The 25,398-nt window shown below is 38.3% G+C and overlaps 1 protein-coding gene across 1 annotated transcript in view; it reads right to left on the bottom strand.

Annotated features, from left to right (window-relative positions):
- LOC309608051 (uncharacterized protein) overlaps positions 1 to 25,398 on the bottom strand; it is a 286,253-nt gene that overhangs the window by 128,016 nt on the left and 132,839 nt on the right. The window contains exon 16 of the mRNA XM_082347275.1: positions 20,393 to 20,547. Coding sequence (XP_082203401.1) covers positions 20,393 to 20,547 — 155 coding nt within the window. The remainder of the gene's footprint in view (positions 1 to 20,392; positions 20,548 to 25,398) is intronic.

The following is a 25,398-nucleotide window of genomic DNA, read 5'->3' as shown; positions in this document are numbered from 1 at the left end:
TCCCAAAGCAGTGTCTCCCCAGCAGCAAAAGTGGGGAAGTTTTAAGCTAAGGTCACATGCATATTCATGAAGGGGCTTGGGAGGTCAACAGAGTCCAAGCTTTAGTTAATTGAAGTCACGAGGGTCAGAAAAGTTCAACCCCATCCTCCCTTAGGGTCCAGTTGCTCTGGTGGTTGAGTGCTTCAGGCTAATCTTTACCATTGAAGGAGAACTGGGAGTCTTTACAACTGATGTAGTATCTTTGCTATTGTCATTTCTCTTGCCTGATAACAGTTGTTTCTGCATACTTTTGTTCCCTTAAGATCCTAAATTACTGAGACCTGTTCAAGGGCAAGCATTGTGGCCAGGCTTAGATCACAAAATGGCTTGGGCCAAAAATGGCTTCTCCTATGTCAGGAAAGCCATGCCTGGTTCTCTTTCTCTGGGGACCACCCTACCCTTTCTGTTTACATGAAAACTTGGAGGGCTGAACAGAAGAATGTTGGACCCTTGAGCATAGATTGAATTTAGTCATTTGCCAAAATATTATTCACCAAGATAAAGGGTATGTTTTGTGAGCTGGCAAGATATATCTCTTATAATTACTATTCAGAGATATAAATGTCATAAATAAACATTAAATTGCTTTTATAAGGAAGAACTTGATTATTTGTTTTAACATTTTGGTTTGTGATTTTTTTTTTTTTTTTTTTTTTTTACAAACTGCGTGTAGAGATTGACAGTCCAGGTAAAGACCTTTATTATATGCTGTTGACATTCAGATGTAATGTTTACAATGACCCACAAGAAGTTCTTTATCAATGAGACTGAATGGAAACATGTCACAAATTAGCATTCTGTCCATTAAGAAAAGAAAGAGAACTCTTACCAATTATCTTAAACTCTTTTAAAAATATCTGTAAATGTCTTTTCAGAAATAAAGAGGGTACCAAGAACAAGAATCTATATCAGAAAGGGTTACAAATTTTGCTTTCAATCCTTGTAAAATTGTAATAAAAATGAGTTGAAACTATCAGGCAAGTAAAGAAATAATACAATCATTCACATTAAAAAAAATAGCGTACAGGAAGTGTAAAGTCAAAGCATCTTCCTTTACTGAAAGAAAACTTCAAAGATAAGAATAAATTGGAGATTAACTGGTAAACAGTGCATAACAAATGATATCAGTAGCTAGTTAAAAATAGCTACTTTAAAAATAGCTTATCCTGTATCTTAAGTAATAAGATTGATCAAGAACCTCTGAGACATTTGATTCACAAAATACATTTAAAAAAAAAACAAACAAATTTCTCTGTACCCTCACCCCCAAATAACTTCCTGTTTAGATTGAAATGGTTAAAAATATGACAGGACACCCTTGATAAGTTCAAATGAAGGTCACACCTCAAGTAATTTACAATATTTGACTTAATAGTTTTATATTCCTAAATCCAGGAAAAGAAATCATTCACAGGATGTCATATCCTTGGTCTTTCAAGGAGAAAAGGAAGCCAAAAGATTTGGCGAATTTTGTCTTCAGTTACTTTTTACATTAAGGAAGATTTTACCAGGAAGGAACAAGAGAAACTTGACTGGTGTGGCAATACATTCGGAAATTTTTATGGTGGCTTGAACATGCCGAGTACTTTGAGACCAAAGCCTTGTGCATCTGGAGAATAGCACCGTACTAATCCTTGATTCCCTTTACTTGTCCTTCTATTCTTATTGGCAAAAGGAGAGAACATTAGCTAGTATTTGGTGATTCCACCAACTCATTAGGAATATAACTTGCAGCCAGATATGTGTGAATGTATGGTGGATTGTTGGTGTTGAGTATAGAAAGAGGGGAAACCAAAGATGAGTAAATGATGGGATTAGCTATAAATTTCTACTTTTGTTACTTATTAGATTAAAACTTCTGTTAGGTTTGTTTGTTTGTTTGTTTTAATTAAAAAAATATGGAAAGGAAGATGGATTTTTCTCTTACATAAATTAATTCAACCAACAAGTAGCATTAATAGTCTATGACCATCCTAATGCTGTTTGGGGGACTGTAAGTAGTAAGGGTTATGACAGTTCAGATTCAGGGAATTAAAATCTCTAAGAGATTTTACTTCTGTACCCCTAGTTTCAGCAACAGTGCCTGACTCATGGTATATACTCAGGAAATATTTGTTAAATGGATTAATTAGTACAGGAATCAACCACAATATTTCTCAATTTGTAGGCATTGTGCAAAAAAAAAAAAAAAAAAGAAAGAAAGAAAGAAAGAAATAAAAAAAAGACAGAGAACAGTATTATCTTGAATAATCAAAGGAGGCTCAAAAAAGTTGTCATGTGGAAAACTTTCAAAATGTTTACCCAGAGAATAAATACATAATGTTTATTACCGAAAAAGGTGAGAGAAAACAGACCTTTCTCAAAATCTAAAAAGTAATACTATTATTTTCTGTGGTGTCCCATACCTGTATTACTCTATTCATTAGGGTCCCTATGAGTCAAAGATCACATACAGTACCTTGCAATGTCTTCTTGGGCTCAACTGGAAAACTAAGTAAGCTGAGAAACAAGAAATTATTCATGTCTCCAGACAGAAAAATTGATAGCAAAACACATATTTAACTTGATATAGGTCAAAGGAACAAAGTGATTTATTGATGCCTTTTATAGTGTTTCATTTATCTTGTTGAATGTTATGGACATGCGTGGTCCATCCCTTCACTTCACAGGATGCAGAGAAGACTAGTTATATTATGCACAGCAGAGGTGCAAGTCACGTTGTCTCCCCATGATATAGCCCAAAACGCCATTCCATGAGGACAGTCTAACACCCAACAGAACAGCTTGTGTACTTGCCCACATTGCACTGACCAAGGAGAGCCCCCAGACACTGGGAAATGAATTATCTTCTTTGGTGGGTTATCTTTGATATAGCTTCCATGTGGATTGCCCTCAGCACTGGGACTGGGACAGAACTGGGAAGTCTTTCCTCACTTGCCTCTAATAATTAACCCTCTTTGAGACCAGCAATCTTCAGGGCAGAACTGAGTAGTAGACCCTTAGCTCCAAGCCAGCTTCACGGTGCTGGGTATTCTTGGTTGATGTGGAAGGATAAAATACACGGCCCTACCACAGACGCCAAGATTCTTAAGCTTGACCATAGAAGAGGGATATCCCACAAAATTACAGAAGAATAAAACCCCCTCAAACCAACAGCAATTGTGAGTTAAACCTTTTATTTTGCATAATTATAGTCGGTCTATATGCAGCATACTATGTTTTGTTCAACTTGTGGTTGTAAATGTTTAGTTAGTAAAGTATCATTTTCATCTCTGAGGTTTGATAATGTTTTTAGTTCTGAAGAGGAAATAGTGCATGTTGATTTAATAACAGTACTTATTCTGTAAAATCAGTACTCAAATATTTTGAAGAAGTCATTCAAAAATATACTTACTCAAAACAAACTAGATAAAATCATCTAGTTTGCTCCATGCTTTCTAAATCTAGCCTTCTAAACTTAGTAGTTGAGCATCCCTAAATTCAATAGAGTAGTTCATCACCGACCCTACTCCCAACCCTAAAAATCAATCCTGATCCCCAGGAATGGAGTTATAATAAAAGTCCTATGAACAATGCCCCTTTGTGTGGCATAGACAGTTGTTGCTATGGGCTCCATAGGTCCTTGGTACCTACTTCTCTAGTAACTGTTTACCACTAGACAATATTCTCCATCCTCTGGTTCCTCAGTAACTCAAATCTCCCTTGAAGCCCCATCCCCAGTGGATGAAGTTCCTTACCTATACCTTCAGTTTCTTTATAATTAAGTCACTGACACCTGGGTGGCTACACATTTGTACAAGGAGCACAGATGACTTAGAAAGCCTGGGTCCAACGCCTAGATTTGATAGTTACTAAACGGGTGTACTTTGATGAGTTACTTGACTCCCTCGACCTATAGTTACTACATCTGCAAGTTAGTAGTTCCCATAACAATGGACTTAGTGGCCCTGAGTAAACTGATAATGCTTTGCTAGTACACGCTGGGCCTGATGCATTTTTGTATCCCTAGCACCAAGTCCATAGTCAGTGTTCATAAGTGAGTGTGGTAAGTGTGTGGTGTATCCATACATGAAAGAATCAATAAGCAATCTTCCTCTTAATTCTTTGGTTCTTCCTAAAACAGAGTTCCAGACTTCCCCAGCCTGTTACATCCCATTGGATCCTAATTCCCTGTTGAACTCTGATACCTAAAGCTAACTCAGCTTTGGTGCAGGTTTTGTGCTCCATCTCACAAGGCAGAATGGAGCACTAATGACCTGAGCTGATATTTTCTGTTTTGGATTGTTTTTTTTTTTCTTTTTTTTGCATTACCCCCGCTAATAATACAATCCTGTGGGCAAATGCAGATGGCCATGCTGAAATACATGAGCAAACAGGTTCAGAGATGGGTTGATAAGTTTCCGTACTCATCATTATGAGCTGGCAGGAAGTTAGGTCAGATATGACCAACACCTGGAAAAATCACAGAGCCATCCAAATACTGTCGCCCACGGCAGAACACCAAAGACTGGAAGTGAATTTCCTCCATACTACCCACTCCAATGCCAAACAGTTGGATAAGAAGATAGGGGCTCTCATTAAGCTTGCGAGTACATCATTGGAAAGCTTGTCGGTTCAAATGTAGCAAAAATGTAGCATCAAGATAGAGATGAAAATTCATGTCTCCAGAGCTGCTGTGTCCACACAACTACCTTAATGTGTCCCAGATTTGAACCCATCATTGATGTGCCCCTTAGTTACTGGACTTGTTCCACTAGTGCCACCAAAGTGCCACTCTCCAAATCAAATGATGGCATCAAATCTCCACCAGCAAGCCTTGGAGGGTATCCAGCTTTCAGAGGCTGAGGCCAATCTAATCAAAAGGCAGCACTTTGGGGAAAGGGTTTGTCAACAGAATGGACAGAAAGCCAATTCTACAAATTTTTATGATAATCTACAAAGGGAAAAAGGACAGAGAGTCCTAGAACAAAATACAGCAACTCCAAAAAACACTGACTGAGCAATTACACATGCCGGTCATTCTTCTCAGTGGTACAGGGGCATAAAAACATGATGATGTACAACCTTTGCCTTCAAGGAAATTGCAGTATAGGAAAGGATGTCTATGGAAGGTATAGAGCGTTTAAAAACTTTGAGATTCAGAAACCTAGGTGAGAATGTCAGCTCTGACTCTGACTTGCTTACGTCACAAGGCAAAGTATTTAAATGTCCACGCTTCAGCTTCCCCATCAATGTAATAAACAAAAGACATACTCTTTAGTACATAGAAAAGAGAAAACTGGTATGCTATGTGGATTAAAAATAAAACTGGGTTAAGTGAACGCCAATTGGATTGCCATCTATTTCAAACTCTTTGCCTTATTATTTGCTTTAACTATTGAGGAGCAAATTTCAAATTAACATATTTGGGAAGAGAGAGAAATGGGGCGAAGAGAGAGAGAGAAAGAGAGAGAGAGAAACAGGTCAGAAATCAAATTAAAAATAAGAATAAAAGTCTCTATTCCCAAATCCATAAACTGAATTATTTAGAGGAGAATTCTGAGGCCTGATGAATCCCCAAACAACTTTAATTTAAAATATCCTGAGAACTGCTGTTCTTAAGTTATTCCCTTGATTCCAATCTGCTATCAGCCAGAATCAGAAAGGTACCTGAGATAAGAATAAATTGAAGATTTAGTATTATTGAGCTCGATTCTCCAGTTCTAGATCCACAGAGTGCAACAAATGTCTCTCCCAAAGTGGTACAAAGAAAAAACGAAAAAAGAAAAAAGAAATTCCTCCACCTGTGCTCTTGTAGGAGAGTCCACACTTCTAAAAGCCTCAGTGTAATTCATGGCTTTCCTCCTCACCAGGTTCATGCCACATGGCGCACTGGCCTGTCAATGGTCTGTGCTTGTTGTCTGGAGGTCATGCCTGCTAAACAGTTCTAACATACTACCTGCTAGCTTGAGGGATTTTATTAAACCAGTCACCTTTATTTCCATTTGTAGTTTGAAGCAGCATGGCATGGTGATCAGGTTTGGAGTTCCTCCCACCTGGGTATGAATCCCAGCTTCACCACTTATCAGATGTGTGACTGTGACAATATTAACTAACCTATCCCTGCCTCAGTTTCCTCTTCTGTAAAATGGGGACAATAATATTACTGACATCATAGGGTTGTTGAGGGATTGAGAAACGATACACACAAAGCAGTTAGAATAGTACCCATATAGAAGGGACATTGCATAAATGTTAGTTATTTATTACTGACATCAATGAGGAGACATGAAAAATATTCTTTTTTTTTTTTTAATCCTTCATTCTGTTTAGTGCCTAGTATGCAGGCTTGAATGGAGCTTCTGGAAGTCAGGAGAGAGAATATCACAATAATTTAGCCATCAAAAAAGGAATGAAGAAAGGGCATGTTACGAGGAAAGAATAGAGAGAGCTTAGGAACTGATCTGATACAGGGTCAGGGTCGGGCAGTTACCATCTCAATTCAAAACAGTGTGTGAAGGAGGATGATAGTTTAATGACAGATTTAAGAACATTATTTTTATTTAGGGAGTGCGTTGATGGCAGGATATCCTCTCATTACAGTCAAACAGAAGAGTTAATTCCGCCACCAAATTCACGTGCACTGATGTATTTATAGAATTTTATAGACTGTCATCAAATAATGGAAAAATATAAAGAAGCACACGTATCAGTTTCTGTCTACGTGAAAGAAGTACGCTAATAATTGTTTTAAAATTAGTGCTAGATTTGTAATGGGCTTGGAAGACCCAGTTCTCCTGTCCCAATTTTCAGCCCATAGTCTGTCCAGGGAAGTGAGAAAGATGTCCTACCTAAGAATGTTCCTGAGTATCAGGTAAACGAAAGCAGTAATGTCACATCTGGGTTTTGATACAGCTACAAGGGGACATCAGTGTGTGGCTGGCCCTCTAATCGATTTGGGAGATCCTGGACTTAAACTGAAAAGGAGAAGATGAAGAGTCTCTGGGACCTGCTATTGTCAGGCTCAGTACTGCTAACTACTAGCACCCCTGAGGGCAGGGCATGAGTGAAGATGACACTGGAGTTAGGAAAACGGTTTTTTCCTTAATATGGACATAGACGGAGTTGTTCAGAGAATTTTGAGTGGTCTTTGCAATGAATGTGATGTGTGCATGTAATGTGTTCTGCGTGTGTGTTATAAGACAATTACTGGCTAAATATCAGGAACAAAAAGAAACACAGCTCCTCCTCAAGCTGACAGAGTCTGAGGAGAGGAAGGCACTTGGAAGGGTCAAAGGTTCCTCTGGAACCCAGTACCATCTTTGGGAAACTTCCTGCTGAGGTCTATGGGGCCTATAAATTAGCCCAGTGGACACAGGAGACTGATCAGAGGGTAAAACCCTTGCATAAAGAGCAGGGTTTTCATAAAGGAGAGTGGAAATGGATACTATAAATGTTGATGGTAAAAACTTTCTCAGAAAGAAGGAGGAAGGGCAGATCTTATGACTAAGGTCAAAGTTAGGAAGTGAGGAATATGCATGTAGTAATATCCTGGAAATGGTTTAATTTAAAAGTATGTTCTTTTCCCTTGAACTTTGAGAGCACTTATATTTAGCATTAAGATTTTAATTGATTCTGCTGTATTGTATTCTCTTCAAATACCCCAACCTTTCAGTGAATCAATTATAAGCGTCTATGATTGTATTATGGGAAATTGATGAAAGGCCAGTGAAGAGAAGAGGGGTGTGGCCTGACCCACTTCACTCATCCATGGAGGCCAGCACAGAAGTAGTTCAACCTAGGAAGATAGTGATCCCAAAGGGCCAGGTGGTGATGGGCAGCAGCAGAGTGAGTGGAACCCAAGAGGAGCTGGGAAACTCCCATAGAAAACAAGATTGTCTCAGAAAAGTACCTCCATAGATGACAGCTCAGGAACAGAAGTGAAATGACTGCCTTTTTTCCAAAACATACAAGAGGGAGGTGGCTTTTGAATATATATGTTAGGTGGAAAAGTAGAGACGCTAACAGTTGATTAATGTAAGAATGTGACTATCATATATATCCATTATTTCCCTCTTACAGCAACGTACACTTGAAAACTCTTGAATAATACATTCTGAGGCCTTTGGGATTTTTTTTTCCAACTTAAAAATGTTTCCACGGCAAATTATACCACTTCCATATTTGTAATGTGGATATTATATTAACAACTTCATCCTGATGTTTTGAGGTTTAAATAAGATAATGGACTAGGTAAAGATATAGCAGCTTGGGCTCACACATCACTAGCTAAGAGACCCACTCCTGTACTTCAGTCCCATCACAAGCCACTTCCAAACAGTTTCTCAAGAAAATTGTACATTTCTAGGGAATGCAGACCTTTAGAGTTGACCACTGGATTAATTAATGTAGACTAACTCATGCTATGGTAGCAACTCCCACATCTCAATGACTTAATACAACAAAAGTTTATTCCTTATTTATGAAAAGTTTGCTGCAGGGCAGATGTTCTCTCTTCCATATGAGAATTCTGTGATCCAAGCTGCTTTGAGCTGTTCATCTTGCCATCTCCACACAAGGCCTCCTCCATAACCACCATGCAAGGGAAGGAAGAGAGCAGGTCTCACCCGAACAATTAAATGCTTTGCACAGGAGGACACGCATCCATTTTGCTCCTAACTGGTTGACCATATGAGTTCAAATGAATTTGCTCACCTGCAAAGGGACTAAAGAATGCAGTCTTCTGTGTGCCTGGAAGGAAAGAACTAGATATCTAGGAGCAAGGTAATATCTACCACATCCATAAATAAACTAAACCATTATTTTTTTTAGTCCTTAAATGAAAATAGTATACTCTTCTTGTTCTTTGGGCTCCTAAGAGATGGAAGCTACATGTGTACCCGTCCTTGAGTTCTTCCAAAGCATCTATGTAGAGCTCTGTTTACTTAGTGGTAAGTTTCTCATTACTATAGAGGGGTGATTGGATAAGAAAATGGTGAGGGATATTGAAATTGAGATAATCTGATAACTAATTGATCTAGGTGATATTTAAAAAATCTTTAAATCCTGAGATAAATGCAAAGATAGATAGATAGATAGGAGATAAATAGAGGAATAAATAGATTGGCTTTTGACTTGGGATTTTAATGAATTTAACTGGTACTAATAATTTAAAAAACAGGGACATGGATTTTAACTCAATATTAGTAAAAACTTTTGCACTGTCAAAATGTCCAAAATGAGTTGGGTAGCCTTGAAATATAGTAAGTGGTCCTTCCCTGAAACTGTTAGCTTAGATTTTATGACAACTCAGCAAGAAGCTGTTAACAAGCATCAACTTTTAGGTAGAGAGGAATATAGTAGAAACGAGGGGTGGAGAGATGGAGCTTAGTATTAGAAGTCCTTGTAGTATATTCCTGCAAAATCCCTGTAAAATGTCATACCAAGAGAATACTTAAAAACTAAAGGCCTTAAAATATTAAGTGGCCTGGTTATTGTTATTTGTTCCATGTTATGTAAGAATTCAGTTCTTAAGCTAGAAACAAACTTAAGATAAATATACATTTGTCTCTTTAAGGTAGGATTAGACCATAATTGACGTCAATTGTTTTCTTCCTAGGAATTTTCTACTCACTCTGAATCTTTTCAACAAGATGTAATAGGTTAACAGGTCACTGATGTATATTTAAAAAAAAAAAATGTTATATACCATCAGCACGTTTAAGAACGTTAAATTCTTGTTTGTCTTTGGAGAGATGAGTACAACACCCATATGTTGAGATTGCCAATTGAATTAATGATTCTCAAACTATATAAGCTATTGCCATATTACAATTTGAGTAAGAGAAAATCCAAAGCAGTTTAGGTAACATAAAATACTGAACAATCATGAAAATTAGTGGATTGTGAAATGAATGACCACTCACCGTCACCGATGAAGCTGGCCCAAGACTCTCCAGCTTATTAAAGAAGGCATAAAGTGTATGAGAGTGAAAGAATTTACAATGCCTGAAATTCAAAATACACCCACTCAATTGTTTTCTTGATGCTGTTTGCAAACTATTACAACAGAACATTATCTATTTTACTTGTCATTTGTGTTTTTGCATCAGATAAACCCCTACATTGCTTCCTGCCCAGTTTTGCCCTTTCATCATTTAAATCATACAGCTTGAATCTGGACTGACTCATAATCTGAAACTCTTGGATATTTAAATCTTATCACTGATGTCATACTAGGTTTCCAGACAGTTGGCTAAATTAATTCTACTCACCTCATTCTCCACCTCTCCAATTGAATCGTGTGGTATCCATGGGGAAGAACCTCCTGCACCATACTCTGTCCATTTTCCAAACTGTACTAAACTCAAAAGCAACTAGTCACACACTATGCTTTGGTGGATCCCAGACAGTATGAAAGGATTCCAATACTATGTGTCCAGAATCTAGGACACCATGTAAACTTGATAAATACTGAATAAAAGAACACCTGCTCCTCGATGCATCAGGGCTACGTTTGTGCAGGTTCATTGTCTCATTAAGCTTGCTTTCAGCTATGAGCGTCAGAATGTTCATCCACGAGTATTGAACAATAAGTGCATTTAATTATCTCGTGTAAAATAAACCTTGAGACAGGTAGAAGGAGGTCGTAAGCAATAGTTCGACATAACAGGGTGCTGGGTTGGTCTCTCTCCCGTTTTCTTCTTCATGTAGATGCTTCCAGAGTCACATCCATACAACAAGGGCCCAAGTGGGAAGGAATAAGAGAGTGACAAAGAAGCATTTCCTTCTTGCTTGTTTCCCTTTTAAGAGGAAGAAAGCCCAAGCTGCTGTCTTCTTATATCTCATTGGCCAGAACTGGGTCTGTGATCACCCATAGTGCATGACAGACTGGGAAAGTGTCTACCATCTTCCATCACTGGAGGCAGCATCACTAATTAGAAATACAGGGAAGAAGGATGGCTGCGGGAGTGCCCAGCCCAACACATAACTCTGCTTTTATAAGTAAGGGAAGTCACGAGGGTCAAAGCCTTCAATTCCCCTATGATGTCAGTGGTAAGAAAATTTGCACTCTTATTTTACTTACACAGACATGGATGAGGAAAAAGGTGATACGATGTAGTACTTATCATGGGACCAATGACTTGCTTGTAGCCAACAGGAAATGACAAAAATGAAGGGGTTTTGTAGAAGTAATTAGATCTCAAATAGTGGATTTGGAGTTAATCAAATCCTGTTTATCCTGGGAGGTTCTGACTTAATCAGGGAAAAGCTTCAGGGGCCCTCCCAGAGGTGACAGACTCCCCGGGTGGGCTTTGTGAAGTAATAGTCATGGTAAAGGAGCCGCATTGCATGGAACTGTGGGTGACCGCCAGGCAATAAGCAGCAAAGAGACGAGGGCCTCCATCATAGAGCCGCAGGAAATAAATCCTACTAAGAACCTGAATGAGCTGAAGGGAATTCTTCCCCTGTTAGGCCTCCAGATAAAAACGCAGCCCTGCCAACACCTTGATTGTAGCTTTGTAAGAGGGCCAGCTAAGCTGTGCCCAGACTCCTTGACTCATGGAAATCATACAATTAAAAAATGTGTATCATTTTATGCTGTTAAGTGTGTATAATTTGTTATGCAGCAATAGAAAAGTAACACATTATATTTATTCCTCTGATATCCCTTTTCTACCATTAACACCTGATTTTCCCCCTGCAGTCTTTTATTTATTGTTTGTTTGTTTATTTAGGGGAAAGTCTTCTTTTATTTTTTCCTTTTATACTTCTTTCTTCCAGTTTTATTGAGATATAATTGTCATATAGCACTGTATGCAGGTCTTTTATTTACTAGAAAATACTTTGTTTCTCAAAAATAAACAGGTCATTATTTTCATAGTTAAAACATAGGCTAGCAAGCAGATCATTGTGGAGGGCAGTAGAGAGAAGGGAAGCCTCCTTCAGTAATAGTAGCTAACATTTATTGAGCATTTACTATGTGCTATGAGCATTTACACTGTTCCATTTATTTTTAACATACAGATTTGAATTCACTAAAATAAGGCAAGTACTACTAGCTCCATTTTAAAGATTTTAAAGACTTTTTTTTTTTTTTTTACAGAAACTGAGGTACAAAGAGTTTGAGAAACTTGTCTAAGTTTACTCAACTAGTAATTCGTAAAGCTAATTTGTTTGGGTTTAGGTATTACAGCCCCAGAGCCTATATACTTAGCCACTAAGATGTATTCCTTCTTAGTAGGATTAGATGGTCATGCTTTAGCCATACCTAATAAGATAGAGACATCAGTCAATAACAACCTAATTGCGTGTGGATCCTTGATAAATTACTGTCAGGAATATTCCTCCATAGGGATTTGATCTGATGTGTCATTCTAGAGCTGACTTGCTTAGCATCCCTCCTGCATGGCATCTTTTCTTCACTCACATCCACCCAACTCTGTGGAATATTCCAGTAATACTTTAAAACATTATTTTTTAAAAGCCACTAAATGCACACACTAAAGTCTCCTTATGACTCTGAGGCCAGCCAGGTAGGTGATATGCTATAGTGGAAAGAGAACTGGAAAGGAACACAGATGAACTAGTTGAGTGTTGGAAAATAAGTCACCTAACCTCTCTGGACTTTGGTTAGATGATGTGTAAAATGGGGTTAGGCACATCTATCACCAGGGTATTGTGAATACCAAATGGAAAAAGAAAAGGTATGGGAATGAAATTGAGATTTAAAACTGTAAAATTCTGCAGAAGTGCATGTGGTTAGCCTATTGTCAGAAGAGTGAGCACACAAGATTATTTTTTCTGTGTTGTGCAGAATAATTCTGAAGGGGTAAACGTTGGAGACGCCTAAGAAAGCGTCTTAGCATAAGAGCTTTATATTTAAAATATCGTATGCTTACACATATATATGGACTCTAAAAAAGAAAAAAAAAAATGGTTCTGAAGAACCTAGGGGAAGGACAGGAATAAAGATGTAGACGTAGAGAGTGGACTTGAGGACATGGGGAGGGGGAAGGGTAAGCTGGGACGAAGCAAGAGAGTGACATGGACATATATACACTACCAAACGTAAAATAGATAGCTAGTGGGAAGCAGCCGCATAGCACAGGGAGATCAGCTCCGTGCTTTGTGTCCACCTAGAGGGATGGGATAGGGAGGGTGGGAGGGAGGCTCAAGAGGGAGGGGACATGGGGATATAAGTATATGTATAGCTGATTCACTTTGTTATACAGCAGAAACTAACACAACAATGTAAAGTAATTATACTCCAATAAAGATGTTAAAAAAAAATCACTTGATAATTAAAGAAATAATACTACTCTCCTACCAAGATGAGAAACGTTTTATTCTGGTCATAGTGCGGATACAATATTGAAGTAGATATTTGGGGTTGGTTCTTTGGGACAATTCTGCCATATTTTTAAACTGTTAGGTCTCAAAATATATTTAAATGGTGAAAAGAAAAATTATATTTTGAGGTGATTGTAACTACTCTTTTATTTGCTGAGATCGCATGTGTGTACCTATTTAACCCTTAGGAAGGGAGCATACACTGAAGGGATCATGGGTGGAACATAAGAGCCTTTTCCAAAAGGCAACATTTATTTTCAAGTGTTTAGATTGCCGAGACAAGGATTTCTCTCCAACGTACAATTCATCATCCTCCTTACTCACTGTAAAATCAATCTGTTCTGTTTGTATGACATAAACAACAAGTCATTTCTCAGGAATGAGGCAGACCATATGTGAAGGTGTTTTGGAAAAGCACGATAGGGAATACGCCAAAGTAGCATCTGCATTTTATTTCAATGTCAAATCACATGTGAGTTATAAAAAGGAAAGTGTATCACTTTTATTAAAGAATAACTTTCCTGTTAGTTAACTCATACCTTCCCTAAGCAACGAATGTAGGTCAGCCACATAAATGCCTGGCCGAGAACACAAAGAAGATGTCACTCTGTGTGGCCAGCAATATGCGCATTTAGCAAACATCTTGGCACGAGCCCTCTACTCACCCCCTTGGCAGGAGGAAGTTTACATTAATCCATTATATGCATTTTCCTAAGAATCAGCACTTTCTCCTCAATGTATTAATAAATATCAAAGCAGCTTGCAATTGATAGAAACAGGAAACTATTAAACGACTAGCAGAGTTCTAGGAAGAATTTATTTCTTTTATAATTGGGACTGGATTGAGATTGAAAGGAAGTGGGTTCTAATCCCATTTCCATTCCTTATTAGCTGACTGACCTAAGGCCAGTCACTTAACTTCTACTTGTCTCAGTTTTATACTGGTATAAACCAATGGGGCTGAACTAAATCTTCCCCAAGATCCCTTCCTGCTCTAAAAGTGTGTGATTCTCTGGTCACTTACCCATCCAGTCGTATTTGAGCGTTAATGGAAACATTTTGAGATTGTCTTGTTATGGAACCCTCTCCCCAGTTGCAAGTTAGGTACCTCGGAAAACTATGTTAACTTCTTTAAACTACCAGAGTGATATCCACTGCCTTGAAGCAGTCAGTAGCACTACTTCCAGAGGAACTTAACACATAATCTGGCTGACTCCATGGGAGAAATCACTGTGCAGAGATGAAGGGAATGCATTAGGAGGCAGGGAACCCAATTCACTCCACAGGCAGTGAGGTGCTATGGCTCTGCCTACGCAAGCAAATGAGTGCTTATTTATGTAATTAACTGAGTGGACATTGTAAACCTTCTCACTGAAGTCTTTCCTCTCATTGGAAAATAAAATAAAATAAAAGCTTCCCGGTGGACAGTATATTTTTTGATCTGAAATACATGTTCTTAGGTATGCATATAATTTTATCCATCATTAATGTGAACTTGAGGTAGCCTCTAGGACCCACTTTTATTAGTTTGACTAGAACAGAATATGTGTCACCTACAAAGCATCAGTGAGACTCTTACATCTACTGGTTTCAAATAGGTTATAAATGCTAAATATTAACAAGAGGTGGTAGAGGGAGTAAGGATGGTAAATTGGTGGCCGTGGCCACAGAGAGTATCAAACTTAAATCATTCCAGCTTAAAACCTTAGAGAGAAGATAGAATTTCTATTGCCAAGTAACAAAATATAAAATCCTGCGAAAGTGCTTTTGTGGCCTGGTTCAGATCATGTGCCCATCCCTTAATCAATCATAGTTGTCCTAGGAACATAATACACATCACAGCTCAACCCCTTGGGGTATGTAGGTACGTGTATGTGTGTCAGGGGGGAGGGTCTGCAATCATAAAAGAGGGTGAGTGAAGGAACCTGGAGCAGAAACATGTTGAACAGGTGGAAACAGTAGCCACCATAGACAAACTGGCCCAGAAAATCTACAGTCATTTTGTCCCATTGGTCTTTTCTCCAGAACTTCTTCTGGAAATGCCAAAATTCTTAATTTGCCCTTGTTTTTTATGTATTAATTCAATAAATATTTATTAAGTGCTTATAATTTATCAATTGTTGTGAGTAGGCCAGGAAGAGCACGACAGACTTAATCTCTATCCCTGTGAAACATATTAAACTTGCTGTCTAGTCAGGGAGGGGACTTACTGAACACCTAATTACCACGTGCCGAGTGGCATGAAGATGTGCAGGGTATAACAGACAGAGCCAACCAGCAAAGGGGTAATGATGGAAATAAACCAGCTAGTACAAAAGTATCAAGGGATACCTTGGATATCTCATGTTATCTAAAATATGAGGAGAAGGGGACTTCCCTGGTGGCCCAGTGGTTAAGACTTCACTTTCCAGTGCAGGGGGTACAGGTTCGATCTCTGGTCAGGGAGCTAAGATCCCACATGCCTTGGGGCCAAAAAAACCAAAAATAAAACAAGTAGTATTGTAACAAATTCAATAAAGACTTTAAAAATGGTCCACATCAAAAGAAAAATCTTTAACAAAAATAAAATATAAATTAAAATATGAAGAGAAGAGTCATCCTCTCACAACAGCATATATCCCAAAGAGAAAACATAAACATCCTGCAAGGGCAGGCTTTGAGGCCCAGAAAAGATGGCTGTGATACAAACCCCACCAGGAACAGCCCAGAAGACTTTCATCTGTGACCACCTGACACTACGGGCAGCAGGCCCACTGGAGTGAGATGTGCTGGAATGGTGTTCTCTTTTACGCACTCAGAGGCAACTTAGTTGGTTATCTTTCTCGTTGAGAAAATCTAACAGTCTTAAAATTATGTTTTGGAAGCTTTTAAAAAAATGATTGGCAGCTACAAACAATGTAAACTTGCATCTGACTAGCTAAAGGTCTTATACATTAAAAAAAAGAATGGAAGCTGTGATTTACTGAAACTTTAACAATCTACCAAGTTTACCAACATCAGCATGTTTAAACGAGGCATGGTAGGGGGGTTGGGGGAAGAGGAAAAGGTAGACCATATAAGACAGAGAAAGAAAATACCTACACTTAAACTTACTGCACTAGAGCAGCAGAAACTTCCCACACAATGTCATATATATCTTTGAAGCTGGATAGGAGAGTATTCTGTGTTAAATGAATTTTATGGGGATTTGGAGAGGATTTAGGTAAAGGCTGCCCCAATAAATGATTTACCAGCTCTAATAAATCATCAAGGAAATTGTTCAGATTTTATCTCAGACCATTTAAAACACATGTTTATAGAGGTCTCAGCAGCCCCCATAGCCTCAACCCTGGTTTAAAAAGAAACATTTAGAGTGGTTAATTATCCCACATTACTTTTTTTTTTAAATGATAGCAATTTCAAGAGAAGGGAGAGACTGGGAGTAAACAAACAAGTAGGACAACCAAGGAGGTTGGGAGAGAGACAAGCTGAGTGACCACTCACTCATCCTTTTATTCATTCTTCCAATAAATATTTATTGGTTGACTATTATAAACTAGGTATTTTAGAACTAAGGCCGGAGACCCAGGAGTGACCAGACAAGAAGGGTTTCTGCCTGCCTACAGCTTCTTTTTAGTGAGAGGAAGCAGAAACACGCAAATAAGTGGAATAAATATAAATATAAAAGATTAACTTATATTGTGGTAAGTACTTTAAAGGAGATAAACAAGGTGATGAGAAAGTAAATAACCAGAGAGGGGCAGGTACTACTTTATATAGGATTGTCAGGAAAGGCTTCTCTAGGAGATAAAACCTAAGCTGAGACCTGCAGTATGTACTGCCTTCCATCCTACTAAGAACGGAGAGAACATTCCAGATGAAGGAGGCATCAAGTACAAAGGTTCTGATGTGTTAAAGACCTTGGTGTGTTTGAAGAACAGAAAGGAAAGCAGACGTGTCATCCTCAGGTGACCAATGCCCTCCATTTTAACCTTTGGAAAAGACATTTTCTTCAAAATTTATTATTATTAATGTTAATATTAGTTGCCTTTATTAAAAAACTAAATGTTCCAGTGACTATACAGGCTGTCTTATATGCATTATCTCTCAGTTTTCACAATAAACATAAAGTCCCACTATATAGCTATTATTATTCCAATTTGATACAGGAGAAAACAGCCTCAGAGAGTTTAAATGATTCAATGTTATATGGCAGCAGCAAAAAGGGAATTCACACCCAGGTCTATCCACAAAACCTACACTCTTTCATTGCTTTTTATTTGCTTGTGCACACAGAAATGAACGAAGCAGAATGTGATAGGCTATGTTTCCAAAGATGGCCACGCAATATCTTCCATCCCCGCTGTTCTTTTGCAATGTCATTTTCCCAATTTTGCATCAGGAGATGTAGTCTATTCTGCCCGTCTGGCCCTGTGATGTGTTTTGACCAATAGAATACGGTGGGAGTCACTGTGTAATTTTGAAGGCTTGACCTTAAGAGATCTGCAGTTCCCACCTTCTCTGCTTGGAAAGATGATACTTGGAACCCAGGCAATAAGCTGAGAGGAAGCCCAAGCATCAAGGGAGAGAAGTGGAAAAATGAGAAGTTCAGTTGAGAGCAGGAACTGAGGTTTCAGACGTACAGCCTCAATTAAGGAATCCAAGCCAGACCCCAGGTATTGGAGCTGCCTCAGCTAAAGCCTCAGACACGGAGCAGAGACGAGCTTCCCATGCTGTGTCCTGCCTAATCACGAGAGAACAATAGAGAAACACTGAGGTCAGGATAGAGGAAGGGTGAACAAACTTTTTTGGTAAAGAGCTAGGAAGTAAATATTCTAAACTTTGTGGACTGTACTGTCCTTGCCCCAACTATTCAATTCTGCCATTCTAGAGAAAAACAAAGATAATATGTAAGCATAGGGGTGTGTCTGAGTTCCAATTAAACTTTATTTACAAAAACAGATAGAGAGCAGAATCTGTCTTGGTGGTTATACTTGCCAGTCCCTCATCAAGACTTACACAATGAATTTACCTACTAAAGGAGCAATGCCTGAGAGTTGCTTCTTAAAAGGTCTATTAGAAACTGAAGCTCTGAGATCCTTGGAAACTCTGAAGCTTTTTAACTTTATGTGTAAAATAAGAGTGACATTGTGAAGTTGCATACACTGAACTCTGAAAAGTCATCCCAACAGAGAGCTGAGTCATCAGAGAGAGCGTGGAGAGGCAACAGGGACAAATGCGGGAGCTGGGAGCCTGAGAGCTTCAGACAGGGATTGAGAATTTTGCACATGGTTCAACAGAAGCTCCAGCTCTCCTATCTGCACACCATACTGAGCACTTGGTACTTCTGCTCTGGCAGTTATTTTATTGAAGTAAATTTAATGTACTTGTCACCCTCCCCATAGAGACCATCACAAACAAGAGTTTCTTAAGAACAGGGAGCTTGTCTTTTTATTACTTGAAAGTTGCATTTCTTATCTACTTTTTTTTTTCTAGAAGAGGCATGCATATATTTTGTCTCCTGGGCTTTTTGACTTCCCTTCCTGCCTGATGTTTCTTTTTTTTTTCTTCTTCTAACATCTTTATTGGAGTATAATTGCTTTACAATGGTGTGTTAGTTTCTGCCGTATAACAAAGCGGATCAGCTATACATATACGTATATTCCATTTCTCCTCCCTCTTGCATCTCCCTGTTTCTTAAGCACAAGCCTGCATCTCTTGATCAAGAGAACAACTCGGGCTTCCCTGGTGGCACAGTGGTGGAGAGTCTGCCTGCCAATGCAGGGGATGCGGGTTCGAGCCCTGGTCTGGGAGGATCCCACATGCCGCAGAGCAACTGGGCCCGTGAGCCACAATTACTGGGCCTGCGCATCTGGAGCCTGTGCTCCGCAACAAGAGAGGCCGCGATAGTGAGAGGCCCACGCACCGCGATGAAGAGTGGCCCCCGCTTGCCACAACTAGAGAAAGCCCTCGCACAGAAACGAAGACCCAACACAGCCATAAATAAATAAATAAATAAATTTAATTTAAAAAAACAACTCACTACCTAGCTATTAAAAAAAAAAAAAAAAAGAGAACAAGTCATTGGTTAACCTGAAGACCGTACTTCAGCTGCTTCAGGAAAGCACTGGTGAAATTATTGAGACTTTTGCAATTAAGTGAAAACCAGTAGGACTTATAAAAATGTGACTGGATAAAGGAAATTTGAGCTGCTACCATTCTTCCTGATGATAGTTCCAGGATGGAAGAGTAAGAGAAAAATCTTCAGGAACCAAATCATAAGGCAGATAAATTCCCAGGGGGAAAACCATTCAGAGCATGGATCTTGAAGAGCAGAGAGGCAGTGGTTTGGAAGAGATGACTTTGACAAGCTACTCCATTTCTTCCTCTTTCCTAGGTTACTCCACATGTCACACAGCCACTCACTGTGGTTCCTTCCCTCATCCTTGATGAATCCCACCATGGAAAAATCCTGTAATCGTTACCTCTGAGAAGCTCCACTGCTCACTTTTCTATGTATTTTTTCATGTTTGTTATACGTATGCTTGCATAGACATATATACCTGTGTACACATCTGCAGGTAGAGAGAGCAGTAACTATGATCTGCTCAGACCTTAAGTGAACTAAGGTTTGGAATGTGTCTCAGCCCCAGCCATCCTCCCAACTCCATCTCTGGACACTGCCCACACCAAATTGTCAGCCTTTCTCCACTGTAGTCTTCTCCCCAAGATTTGGCTCAAACTTTTTCTGAAAAATCCTTCGCCATTCTCAAGCAAATTCAAGCCATCATCTTCTCCAGGTGTTGATGTGTGCATTTTTTTTTTTTTTAAAGTGTTATCATATTACTCTGATGTTTAAACATACATATATTTCATTGGACTATGAGCTTTCCCAAATCAGGGCACATGTCACATAGCTTGTAATAAGCATGCAATCAATATTTGTTGAATAAATGACTAATAAAAGAATAGAATGCGTGAAGACTTGTTGAATTTAATGGATTTAAATTTTTAAATAGAAAGACAGGATATAGTTACTCACCAAACTGAAAATCTGTGTTTCTCCAGTTCCTCCAAATAAGAAGTATCCTGAGAATAATCTTCAATTTCTCCAGTTTTCCAAGCAGTTGATGTTTCCTTCACAGAATGAAATGAAATTAAATAAATGGGGGAAAAAAGTATTTTAGCAGGGAGCAGATAGAAAGTTTACCTGGCTTCAGTGACAATTTTCCCAGAATGACTTATGGAATCACTGGTCATACAGAAGCATGGTTAGCCATGATTTTACATTGAAATTATTGCCTTATATTCCAGATCCTCTCACTAAATTTTCATGTCTATATTGGCAGACTGTGACATGTTCACTTTCGCATTATCTCACATGGAACAGATTCTATAAACGTTGTTAGAATGAAAACAACAACATCATAACCATGGTTATGGTTTTCGTATTAAATCAGGACTATTGCAAGTAAAGAAGATGCAGCTTGAACTAGCTTTTAGCAAAAAGGAATTTGGAGAAAAGTTTGACCAACCGGGCTATTGCGAAGGCAAGGAGTCAGCTGGATTTCTGGACTAGGGGAGCCAAGGAATCAAAGGCCACCAGGATTCCTTTTCCACCCTACCTCTACTCTCTGTTTTAGCAGGCCGCTTCATGCTAGCATTGGTTCCCAAAACTCCTGAGTTCCACAGTCTCAATAACATCAGTTTAAACTCAGGACCATACAATGTCTGTGGAGCTGATTTATGAGAACTTGAGAAAATCATGTGACCCAGGATGATGGTTCCAGAAAACAGATTGCCCCACTGGAGAAACTAAACCCTGTAATTCAACCAAGGATTCTGAGAAGCCCCACTTTGGAGAGGAGTGGGGAGAGAGGAAGCATCTAACCTAGCCAGACTCTTCCCTCTTCCACCAAAACAGTTCAACTTTTATCTGTTTATATATTGAAGTCTCCCATACAATTTAATTACAAAATACTGCTGACAAAAAGGCATTTGTAAACCACTAGCTACAGAAGAAGAAAGTTAGACATGACTGGCACTTATAAGATAGTTGTGCTAATGTTCTTCTTTCCTTTTCTTTAGACCCTTCTCAAGTGTTTTTGATCATCATTTGTAAGAGGCTCGTACTTGAAATTCCTTGATATCAATTCATACAAGTTTTAGCACAAGTCTGTAGCTGAAATATTTTGCAATTGCAGAATGCTTTTGGGATGCACAGGTGGTAGTAACCAGGAAAACCCTGGAGTGAAACTCAGGTGAAATAGATGTGTCATCAAATCTCTACAAGGCTCATTTCTTTTATTATAAAATTGATTGATTTGATCACCTTAAGAGCAAAATTCATTTATGAGAGCCATCAATTGAAAGTACCTTTGGTTGTGGTCTTTTTTATCTTTCTCAGACTCTAAAGCTCCTGTGCCAATAAAGGTACTTTTAATCAGATTATTTACTGTTGGTATTTTTAACTACTCCATTCCTGAGTAAGTTAAAGTGTGTCAAAATTCTTTAAAATATATGAGAGCTCTGAATTGTCCCAACTAAACAAACATATTTGATTTGCACACCATACCTGATTGCTAAAAATATGCTTTTGTAGGTATTTAAACTTTAAATTAGATGGCATTTATTTATGAGATGCTTAGATACTTTATTCAGTCTTACTAAATAGAAAGTTGAAACTGCTATCAAGAATTATACCAAAGATTTGCTTTACCCACCAAAGCTCCTGATTTGTTAAAAAAATAGGTGTTCTATGATATAGTGCATTAAACTGCTTTCTATTTGGTTAATCGGTTAATATCTATCTTGATTGTTCAACTAAATTCATGGTAAAAATGGTATGTAGTATATATTTCCATGTGTCTTTCACAGCTCCTAACATGGTAATAAGCACATAGTAAATACTCAAGAATTAGTTATTAGAAGTCACTTCATTAAGTACTTATATTACAATAATGACAATGGACTACCTCAAGTTGCGAAGTCACAAAGAAAAACACCTGTTAACTCTAAAAATAACAAAAATTTTCTGAACCTTTGGATTTCCTTTAAAGAATGTTTAACTTAACGTGCTAAAAATTCCTTCAAATGGGTGTTTTGGAAGAAAGTCACAGACACTTGTTCATCTCCAAAGAAATGAACCCAAAGAGGAACAAAAACCCAAAGAAAATAAGAGTTTTAAATCTAAAAAGTTATAAATATGTACAGCAAAATTCCCAGGTGAGTGAGTACCGGAGTGTGAGAGCCTGTTCACATGAATACACTCTTAACAATGTGAACAATCGACCAAGCACAAATTCTTGTCTTGAATCTATGCCTAACAACTAATACTTTAAATAGGATATCATCAACATTTAAAGACAGAAAACAGATCCTCTGGCCCATTACAACTTTAAGTCCCTGAAGCCAAAGAACATCGTTATTAAAAAAATAATAATAATAAAGTCTATAGAAAGATGAATATCTATACTTTAAAAGAGAAATTGGTGGTGTAAATTTGTTCTGGAATGGCATGTTTCACATATTATCTGTATGGCTACTCAGAGTCTGACCAATCGCAGAAACCAACAGCAAATATGTAAATATAAATTGCTAGAATTCAGAATATGATTTTCAAGTTCATGAGCTAAAAATTTGGTGTGTGAGGATGGCCATTCAAATACAGCATCAGTGAGGAAGCAATACACATGCACTCTTTCAAACACAACACAAAATGAGAGCCAAGAAGTGTTCTAAAGAATTTTCAGAAACTAAAGTGTATTGTGTTGTAGTCAACAGGGCCAACAAGTGATGATCAGAAGACTCTCATTCGAGTCTTCTCACTACTTTGGAAACTTAAATTATTTAAAGTCCATGAATTGGAGTTTTTTAATCTGAAAAATGGAGATAATATTTGTCTTGTATAGATCGCAGGATTTTTTATGAAGACAAAGTGATACAATAGTGATAAAATTCTTTCTGGGGATGGAAAGGATAGAAGTTAACATGCTTTAGGATATTAAGGATATAAGTAGCATCTGGTACAATGCAATATATAGCGTGGGTGATCGAAGGAACATTTAACATCCGTTATTGTGCATTTATTACAGCATTTCTAAGAAGCTGCCTAGTAGAAAATACTATAGGAAGACTTAAGTCTTAAGATATTAAGATATTAATTTATTAATATTAAGATATTAAGATAATATTAAGATATTAAGACAAGATATTAAGTCTCAAAGTTGCCCCCGCTCGCCACAAATAGAGAAAGCCCGCACGCAGCAATGAAGACCCAACGCAGCCAAAAATAAATTGCTTAAAAAAAAAGTTGCCCAGCTCATGAAATGAAAGACCCATTTAATTGTGTTATATGATAGAAAGCAAAGCCCAGGGTTCCTACCTTGTCATTTAGAGGTTTTTACCCCTTAGCAATAATTCCTTCCATGGACCATTTGGTTAATGAAGAAGGGTGATGGTGACGAGACCGATGAGAAGGTGAGTCTTTGTGCAGAGAAAGAGAGCTTGCAGTTCACAGGTCAGCGGCACCAGTGCAGTGGAAAAGCATTGTGGCTCTGGCACGATTAAGCTCCACTTAGCAGCAGCATTTTTCCCCCAAACTCTTTACAGGGTCTTTGTGCAGAGCTCTGGGGAGCACTGTTCATCTGCCCATCTGGCCAGATGAAGGGCAAGGGGATAGTTTCATCAAAAGAGAGAGCCTTAGAAAGAGGAAATAGTGAATAAAGAGCTGAATCCTGAGGATTATGAATGCTTTTGAACTGCCCTGGGAAGATCAGAAGTGAGCAGCCCCATTTTTTAAGAAGGCAGGGGAGGACAGTTTGGGGTGGACGCGCGGTGCTAAGAGGCTCGTGTTAATAGGATCACAGAACTGCAAGTCATGGATAACAAAAACAAACGCCAGGTGCATCTGAAGTAACAAAGCAAATAAACATGACATCATGTTCAGTTCCATCAGTGTTGTTATTATCATCTAAAAAATAAAAACCCATAGCTCCAAATCAAATCCAGCCTAAATCCTGAGACCATCCAGCAAGAATACTATTTCCTCTTTCTTTAATTCATTTCTGATGTGTGTTCCAGAGAATTTTTCAGGACAGGCTTTCTACTAGCAGTATCCAGGGAGAAGCAAGGCGCTCCTTCCTGGCTGGGTAGTTCAGGATTTACCCAGAGAGACCCCTCGGGTAACTAACCCCCTTGGGTTTCTGTTTCTGACCTCTGGATGACTACTAACATTTCTGACCACCTTGGACCACACGTTTTGATTGTTTTCTGGCTCCGTGTTATTTGAGAAATGAATGCTTCACGTGTGAAGTTCAACATTAATCTCAGTTTTCCCACAGCTACCCTATCAATTGCCTGGGTTAGAGTCTTTAATATCAGTTGAAGATTCAAATTAATTCCTATTACTATGAGAAGATGAGGGGAAAAAACGAACACACTTAAATTGGCATAGAGGGTCTCAGATTTAGATTTAGTAGATGGTATAACCTCCCTTGTACTCAGTCATTTACAACTTGGGTGTATTTCTGGCTCTGTCTTCCCACAGCACTGATGTTACGGAGACGTATTACCAGCAGGCACAAAGCTGCTTCCTAAAGCAGTTCAGAGTTAAGACACCTTCCCAAAGTGCCTGACCCCCAGGGAAGAGCTTACTCCTCCAAACAACTGACTAGCAATTTGGGGAGTATAACATTAAAAATAAAATGAAAAAGAGAACTCCTGAATTGAATGGTAAACTCAGAAAATATAGGGAAGAATTTTAGGTTTTCTGAGTGATTGTATTCTTTCTCATCTTACTTAATTTAGTCTTTCTTCTAATCTCAAAGTTTATGATCAACAAATGACATGAAAATTTTCCAAAAATATTTAAAATGCTAATATTAGATCCACAATATCCTAGAAATCTCCTAGACGTATCCTTCCTTTAGCCTCCCAAAAAGTATACATAAAAGTGCCTAATACATAATATGTATAAAGGATGTAAGCTTTTTTCCTTCGTAGCAAATTGTCCTTGGTTTCCATAGCCTACCCCTTAAATTAAGGTTA

Source organism: Balaenoptera borealis, assembly GCF_965194805.1.
Source record: "Balaenoptera borealis genome assembly, chromosome: 12".
NCBI lineage: Eukaryota > Metazoa > Chordata > Mammalia > Artiodactyla > Balaenopteridae > Balaenoptera > Balaenoptera borealis.
The sequence above is the reverse complement of the archived record's forward strand: the minus strand, read 5'-3'. Positions and strand labels throughout refer to the sequence as shown.